At 34.9% G+C, this 8,920-nt stretch overlaps 1 protein-coding gene across 7 annotated transcripts; it reads right to left on the bottom strand.

The window, feature by feature from the left end:
- Positions 1-158: 158 nt before the first annotated feature.
- Positions 159-7,060, bottom strand: LOC110930367 (protein SPA1-RELATED 2). 7 transcript variants are annotated; one of them, XM_022173667.2, is made up of 9 exons: positions 6,870-7,060; positions 5,453-5,534; positions 3,822-4,828; positions 3,571-3,728; positions 1,691-2,360; positions 1,319-1,465; positions 896-1,195; positions 761-820; positions 159-606 (listed from the first exon to the last, which is right to left on the bottom strand). In XM_022173667.2, the coding sequence occupies exons 3-9, from the start codon at positions 4,800-4,802 to the stop codon at positions 415-417; spliced, it is 2,508 nt and encodes an 835-aa protein (XP_022029359.1). In that variant the 5' UTR covers positions 4,803-4,828; positions 5,453-5,534; positions 6,870-7,060; the 3' UTR covers positions 159-414. The 7 variants fall into 7 exon arrangements, with proteins under 7 accessions (XP_022029359.1, XP_022029362.1, XP_035843560.1 ...); XM_022173670.2 differs by having other exon boundaries at positions 1,691-2,333; positions 3,822-4,817; XM_035987667.1 differs by having other exon boundaries at positions 1,691-2,333; positions 3,822-4,817; positions 5,466-5,534.
- Between the last annotated feature and the right edge of the window lie 1,860 nt (positions 7,061-8,920).

Here is an 8,920-nt window from a genome sequence, read left to right as displayed (position 1 = left end):
TGGAAAGGAGGACCATGGTTGCCATGGTTTAATCCATGCAAACCATGGTGGATCAATCAAGGGGGTGGTGTAGCCTTCCATTCATGTTCCTAGGTGACAAATCATGTCCCAACCATGATCCCCACACCCTATAGCCTTACAAATGAACACTAACCATACATCAAAAGCAAAAAACATAACCTTTTTCTTCCAGTTAAAAACTATCTAGGTATACTTATCTATGTATACTTAACTTGCAAAACTCCTTACGAAAGGACTGCACTATAACCACTCTATAGTTTCCAACGAAAAGCTGCAAAATTCTCGACCTCGTCTCAAAAACAGACGATTGGATCAGCCTAAAGGCGCATCTATCGGAACCGGATGTTTGCTTTATTTTCAGCGCACTATATACACTTGGGGTACCCAAATGGCTCACACCATCTGCAATAACTTCAAGCAGCCACTGGAGTTGGCGGCAACCACCATATCTGACTTCTGACGCCAGCACACACTTGAAACAAACTGGTTGTTTCCATGGTCGGTTTCTTTGCCAGAAACGGGATCTAACGAGCCAAATTTGTGGGATGTGATCGGCATGGGCAGTGATCTATAATAAGCAAACACCTGTACAAAAAAACGCAATTACTACAAAAGGAACTGGATATGTTTCAAATGAGAATGTTGACTTTTGAAAGTCAAAAGCTGACTAATACGTTTCAAACTGAAGGCACATACGATTTTTCATCTTGAATATAAAGACTAAAGAAAGAAGCATTACCTCGTTTGTTTCCGAACCGCAAGCAATGTACCCGTCAGCAACAGATAAACCGACGAAATTCTATAAATATATCATTTCCATATTAGAATAAATAGTAAATCCAATATTATGAAATACTAAGTTAAAAGAACGAACCTTCTCGTTTGTGTGTCCTCTAAACGTTAAGGCACAACCATTGGCGGTTTTCTTGAGATCCCAAAGCTTTAATGTGTTATCAGTGGATGCAGAGACTAAGGTTTCGGAATCCAAAAACTTCACGTAACTAACAGCTCTGTCATGGCCAGTCAATATACACAACGGACTTGAAACGTTTCTAAGATCATAACAATACGTCTGATAATTGGCTGACCCAAAACACAGTAAATGAGCAGAGTACGGAGAAAACTGAACACAGCAAACATTTGCAATGTTTTTTATTGTCGATATGCTCTTCTTCTGCATTTCAAATATATTTTACTAGAACTATTAGATCTATATGCACAAAACCGATAATCACTCAAATATAAAAAATTAGAGGGTGGAGAATCGATAATATTGCAACGGAAAGAGCGAGCTTGCCTCATTAATGCTCCAAAGTTTGACATAGCAGTCATCACTTCCACTGGCAAATTTTGTGGGGTCCCCATGAGAAAAGTCAATCGACCATGCCCTCCGTTCATGCTCGGTATGATGAGAAACTGCTTGACCACTTCCTACATCCCATAACTGAAATCATATAATATTAGCCCAGAAGCATAAATAAGTAAATAAGTAAAGAGTTTTTGTTTGAATAAAATTAATTTCAAGCTTATCTAAAGAAGCTTTATAACTAAATATGAGAAACGCAATTTATTTGCTATTAAGTATTAAAAGGTTACTTTATTATCACTATTTATGACAATTTTAGACATCGCTTATCAAAAAATAAGGTAAAATCTTAAGTGAACGCACCTTCACCGCGCCATCATAGTCCGTAGAAGCAAGATAATTCTTGATATAACTATTCCAACAAATGCAACTAAGCTTCGATTTATTCGACATCTCAACAGCAGGATAATGAATGTCAACCGAATCATCCAATAACATATGAAAATCATATACTTTAATCTTCTTCGACACTCCAGCAGTTGCAAAATAATCCTCGTCCCGATCAAAGCCAAGAGAACATATAACATTTGCAGAACTACTAAAATCACCGTTCCTTATATTACCAGAAACTTCAAACTTGCTAAACCGAGCAAATTTGCAAAAACCGTTATAAAATTCCCCAAGCCGATCAGAAATTCCCGTTGTATCATTTTTAGAAACATTGATGCCGGATCTCACCGAGAAGTAAGCGTTTTCAAGATGAATTAAATTGGTTTTTATCATACTTGATGATGTTACGTTTGTCTCAAACGTTGAACTATCTGCACGACGTGATTCAATCTCTGAGATGTCATATTCTATACAGTTAATGTCTTCAACCAATTTGGTGGCGCATTTCTGCTTTTGCTCTTTTAATGATGCGAGAAAATGTAATAACAATTCTGATTCGGAATCCTCTTGAACAATGGAAGAGAGTAATTCGGCTGTTGACGTTTCTTCTATTCCACTTACAAGTTCGGATTTTAAGATATCTCTGTTAGATTGTAGTTGAAAAACACAAAATATAAAAAAAATTTATAATTATCTAATGACGTTCCACTTACAAGCACCCGTTGTACATCAATGCAAAGATATTTACAAATTACAATAAACAAAATCATAGTTGTCAGACATATATATATATAGAGGAAGGTTAACGTACATCACAGCTTAACGTACATCACGTACGACAGATAATTACGCACGTTCATTTTAAAATCACGCACGTTATAACTCAAAAATCCAAAATCACGCATGTTGAAACACAATAATCACGCATGTTGAAAACATTAATCACGCATGTTATATAACAAATCACGCACGTTGTTGTACGTGAAGTACGTTAAGCCGTAATGTACGATATACTTTTTCTATATATATATATATATATATATATATAGAGAGAGAGAGAGAGAGAGGTGGCAAGATCGACCCATTTACTTGGTTATGCTTTATAACTTAACGGATCAAATGAGCAAACTAAAAAATAGCTTAAAACCTTCTAAATCATTTAATTCAAAACATTAAATTATTACTCAAATAGAATAGCTTTGGTAACATGGTTGACACCATAAACATAATAAAAAAAATAACTACGAGAAATGCCATTTTCGTCCCTGAGGTTTAGCCAGTTTCGCGACTTTCGTCCAAAGGTTTGTTTTTCCGCATCTGAATCCAAAAGGTTTGAAATCTTGCCATTTTCATCCGGCTCGTTAACTCCATCCATTTTTCTCCGTTAAGTCAGAGGTATTTTCATTTTTATGTTAACTCAAAGGGCAATTCGGTCTTGTTCACTTTATGTATAAGCATTTAGCATAATGTACAAGTATACAAAAGGGTGCTACTTTCTACACCCCCTCTAATTACTTTTTTACACCCCCCTCCTCTCACATACTTACAGGTGGGGCCCGCGTGGGACCGACAGTTTTCGTCTCACAAAGGGGGTATAATCAGGAGGGGAGGGGGGGTGTGTTTAGAATCAGCCATACAAAATACCCTTACTAAATAAAAAAAAAGACAAAAATACCCCTGACTTAACGGAGAAATATGGATGGAGTTAACGAGCTGGACGAAAAAGACGACTTCAAACCTTTTGGATCCAGATGCGGAAAAACAAACCTTTGGACGAAAGTCGCAAAACTGGCCAAACGTCAGCGACGGAAATGGCATTTTACTCAATAACTACATAAATTCTACCACATTACCTAGTTGTTGGTCGTGCGGAAGCCTCAGGATGAAGCAACCAGAAACAATATCCAGCTTCCTTAGGATTTTCAGAAAGGAAACGAGGTGGAAGAATCCTTTGACGTAAATTCATCATCGCAGCCACATGTTCTCTACCCGATTCAAACGATCCAAGAAGCTGTAAAACAACATAAAAACTATTTATTGAAGTTACAGAATCAAGAAGGAAAACAGGTGAACAATAAATGACGGTTTATGACTTTATTCACACCTCGAATAGAAGAACTCCTAAAGAGTATATATTTGAAGACAATGTAGAACATCTCTCTCTAACTTCCTCGGGACACGCATACCATTGTGCTTCTAATAAATCACCGTCAATACCGACATTCTCTTCGTTTAATCCGTGACCAGATACCCGATTTGGGAACTGTAGCCACCTGGCAGATGAATTACGGTTGTCCTCAAGTCTTCGCTTTTTGTTGGTTTCCGTGAGTTCCTTGTCACCGAGGTATAAAACATGGTTTGAAGGTGACAACTTAAAGCACGATGGTCTTAAGGCTTGCAAGACCACACCTCGAGAATGTGATGAATCTACAAAATCTACTATTTGTTTAAATATAAACAGGCTTTTAGATTTATCGAGTTTATTCCTGCGAGTTGTCAACCATTCTCTTAAACTCATATTATTATTGTTGTCAACAATAGATGACAGTTTATTCACAATGGTATCACTTTGACCACGAATATGAACACCGGCTCTGTCTCGAGCTGGACCTTTGAAAATGACTCCTTTGCCCTTTAGTGTGTTCTTCACAAAAAACTCAGAGAAACCAGATTTTGAAAGAATCTTTGTTCGAATACCTCCATGAGATGATTGCTGTTCATCCTGTGGGGAATTGTTAGCTGTCTCGTTTTGTATTTGACTTACGATTTCTTGTTTTTTCTCTAGAAATTCTGAGAAAATGTTAGAATCTGAATCTTGCCAAACTCTAGGGTTTGGTGTACTGGTGGTTTTAATTCCGTCTATCGTGTTTGATGCATTGATTATTTCTGATTTCCCGCTACTGAGATTTGTTATGGTTAATTCTTCGACTGAAACCTTAGGATTATCGGTACAACGAGGGCTGGTACATGCACGGCTTGATGTATCAACCCGATCGTTGTTTTTGTTATCGGAAACATTTGTGTATTGGCCAGATTTCGTATCTTGAATATTAATATCGTTTATGGCATTCACTTCACTATCCATCACTTCACTCAGATCCTGAAACGAAACTTCATTCAGATAGATCATAATAAATTTAGATACCGTAACAAGAAAAGGTAATAATATTATTCTACAGATGCATGATCAAATAGTTAAAAAATTCGAAAGTTTCTTCATTTGAGATGTTATAAACATAAGGGCAAGCATGATCTCTAAGCAAGTGGAAGAGTGTTTTCAAAGACAATATTACTATTTCAATCATCAGAATGGATAACCAGTTTTCTTCGAGCCGGGGGTCTCACTGGAAGCAGCCTCTCTATTCCTACGGGGTAGAGGTAAGGCTGTCTACATCTTACCCTCCTCAGACCCTACCTTTGCTTTGCTATTAGTGGGATTTACCGAGTATGATGATGATGACGATGATGAACTTCCTATCGACTTTTACCTAGTCCGAATATTTTTAACCTAAATAAGTAAAAAATCATAATCACTTTATTCAAACACTCAGATCTAATAATTGCTCCATCAAATCGCAATAATCAGAAGAAACAAAAATGCAATAACTAGTTTAGAATTACATCCAAATGTCCTCTAATAAGATTTTGTAGGATAAGCAACATGGATAAACTTTATAACAACCCTAAATGCATTACAAGCTCATGACATAAAACAACGCGAATTTAGAATTTTACCATTGATTTCTACCTCGAGTCCAATCTACCAATGTTAAGCTTTGTAGTTTGTACAGTCAGCATCAACACAAGCAAACGCCCTCTAACAAGAATCCGAACGATAAACAACATAAATTAAGTTATAATAACATTAAATGCATCAAGTTTAAAATTTACCACTAATTCTACCACGAAAACATTTTCCAAAGTATCATAAGTTCATAACACATAATCCATCATTTTAGCACCAACTTTACCCCATCCTCCGTACAGTTTCTAGTAATCCGTACAATATTAAGCTGTCAATGGCACATTTGACAACTTTGATTCCAGTTGTGAGGTTTAGGGCAAATCTAGGGCATGTGCAATAGGCACTTTTTCATGATTTAAGTACCCTGGTTTAATAACAAGCCTCAAAATCCCAATCATAAACAAATCACATCAAATCAAACAACTACACGAACAAAAACAACTGCATCTCCAACTAGGAGTAAAAAAATGAGTCCAAAACTCCCAAATATATTCAAGTAACAAAAATAACTGACATCAATTGTTAGTCAACACTATTCAAGTCATACATTCGGTTCATTTACCTCAAAATTCATTCAAGTTAAACCGTTCTACAGCCGATTCGAACTGAATGTCTTCAAAAACTACTTACAACTAAAACGTAACCAATGCAATTAACCCGAAATCAATCGAAGTTGATGCAAGTTTGATACCTTTATCGTCCTCAATGCAATTAACTCCAAATCAGTCAAACTAAACGTTTTTCACCGACTATATAAATGCATTAAGGTTAGAATTCACCACTGACATTCTACCAATGTTAACATTTGCACAGTCAGCATCAACACAAGCAAACATAACCACTTCACTACATCACAAATATATCTTCCAACGTATCGTATCGTATCATAACACAGAATCCATCATCATCGCACCACCGCCTTCGTTTCGTTTCTACTAATCCATACACGAATTACGCTATCAATACCACATCTGACAACTTTGATCTCAATTGTCAAATCTAGGGCAAATAATGCATTAGAATAAAGTATGCTTTCGGTAAAGCATCGAATAAATCAGATACAAAGCTAGGGCATGTGCAAGTGTGCAACACACTTCTTCATGATTTAATTTAACTACTCTGGTTTAATAACAAGCCTCATAATCCCAATCATAAACAAAGTGCATATCAAATCAAACAACTACACAAACAAACACAATCGCTTAAAACTCCAAAAATATTTTCAAATAACAAAAAAAAATGACATCAATTTCTAGTCAACACTATTCAATTCGAACTATATATAATTCATCCAAATCAAACTGTTCTACTAACGATTCGAACTAAATGTCTACAAATACTAATACAATTAACACGTAACGAATGCAATTAAGTTGAAATTAATCAAAGTTGATGTAAGTTTGATACCTCAATCGTCGCGAATGAAGAAATCGAACACGAATTCGGTGAATTAAACGGAGAAAACAGGTATACAACAGAGCATATTTGTAAACCCTAGATAGAATATTACTAAGCCACTGGATTGCTTTGCTTGTTGAGAGAAAAATTTTTAGAGCAACATATGTTTTATTCTGGCCAATTTTTCGCGTCTTTTGCGTGAGGAAATGTTTTTCACCGACTCGTATATGAAAATAGTGGTCCCCAGGAAATTAATTACCGGAAATTTTAAAAATAGACATGGATTCCTAGTCGGTCCTAAAAAATGTTTTAAGACCACTAGTGGGGTTTTTGGGCCTTTTTTTTTTTCTTTCTAAAAAAACGTCTTACAACGCCCGATGACTGTCTCCGGAGACGTTTTTTTCAAAAGAAATCATCCAAGGCGCGTTTTTATCAACGCCTTCTTCAAATTGTTTGGCCAATGAGATCATTTCAAATCATATATCATTAGTTTTAAATTAAAAAAAACAAGAAAATAATAATTGGGTAATCATTGATTATTATTGGCATTCTCCCACTACGCCCATTTGTGAAAAACGCACCATAATGCCCCTTTACTGACTGGGATAACACGTGTCGCACAATGCCCATAGGTAGGGGCATTATTCATGTGTACCACTACACATGGTCTAAAAGCGCAGGCTTAGTCGGCGTTTTTCACCTTAGTTTGCGTTTGTCTAGCCGTTTTGGATAAAAGTATTGGTTAAATTGTAGTCATGTTAGACGGTGTAGCTGATGTGACAACTTCTAATTAGAGAAACGAGGACTAACTAGTTGTGAAAATTAGATTTATATGTCTATATTTAAAATTTTCTAACTGCTTAATTTCTATTATTTTTTTTACTTTTTCTATCATGTATTTTACATTTACACTAATGAAGTTCGCGCGGTCTATTGGTAAAAGTATAGTCTATAACAGCATCTATATATTGTTTGCTTTTGATACACATGATTTGTTAGCCTCGGGTGTTGTGGAATTCCTGAATAAAGTCTAGAGGGTCGTCGATAGTAATTTCTCAATCCCTAAAACCCATAATTTTCTCCTTAGTAGGATTTGGTTTGTTATTTAAAAGATGGTTACCATACACCTTATTATTTGTTTACATGCCACTTGATTGTAGTCGGTTGTTTTAATATATTAGTGAGAAGACTTTTATTGTTGGTTAAAAAAAAGAAACATATTTTACATTTTCGGTCCATTCTGGATTATAGGATTGGTGTGGTAACCGATGAGTTTGCCGTTTTGAAATTGATATTCTATTTGGTTAAATATTGTGAGTTGAAGTTAAATATTTGGATAAGTAGTTAAGTACACCAGGTGAACTGTACTTCTGATATTCCAAATATTTTATAATGATTAAATTTTATAATGATTAAATAATTGACAACAAATTTTGTATGGCTCTTCCTTTTAAGGTTTCGGAAATCTGTTTTTTTTACCTCCTCATTCTATCTTATTATATTATATAACGGGTTAAGTTATTCTATAAGGCATCTGCTATTTTCACACCCATTTTTTCTTATTTTCACATATTTAAATGTTATGCGACACGTATAAAATGTTGTTGCATAGAAATAAATGCAATGGAATATTTTTTTGTTTTACATATATACGGGCCGTATAACATTATATGAGTCGTATACAATTGTATACGAGCAATATAATGTTATACGACCTGATGTGTTTTTTTGTGAGATATTATCAGGTTTTTGTATTTTTTACGCTTGTATACGGGCCGTATAATGTTATACGACCCGTACATAATTATTATTATTTTTACTAGTTTGTAATTAAACATACTAATAACATTGAATAATCTTCCACTTTATTATGTGAAACGTCTATATTACAATAATATTTGCCGTATTATTTTTTATATATATTATCGGATAAGCAAAACATGTCCATGTGATAAACAATACGATAACAATTATTATAATATAGACAAGATAAAATGTAAACATAAGATTAATATTTACAATGTTTTACATCTAAAACAATAAAAGATAAATATTTACAT

The sequence above is a fragment of the Helianthus annuus genome, chromosome 3, assembly GCF_002127325.2.
Source record: "Helianthus annuus cultivar XRQ/B chromosome 3, HanXRQr2.0-SUNRISE, whole genome shotgun sequence".
Classification (NCBI taxonomy): Eukaryota; Viridiplantae; Streptophyta; class Magnoliopsida; order Asterales; family Asteraceae; genus Helianthus; species Helianthus annuus.
Note: the sequence above shows the minus strand (reverse complement) of the source record. Positions and strands in the feature narration are given on the sequence as shown.

What these genes read in the sequence shown, in the direction of transcription:
- LOC110930367 (XM_022173666.2), bottom strand. An exon ending in TCCGCACGACCAACAACTAG is followed by an intron (nt 2,361 to 3,570) that starts GTAATGTGGTAG and finishes ACAATCTAACAG; the next exon opens with AGATATCTTAAAATCCGAAC. An exon ending in AACTTTGGAGCATTAATGAG is followed by an intron (nt 1,196 to 1,318) that starts GCAAGCTCGCTC and finishes TTTGAAATGCAG; the next exon opens with AAGAAGAGCATATCGACAAT.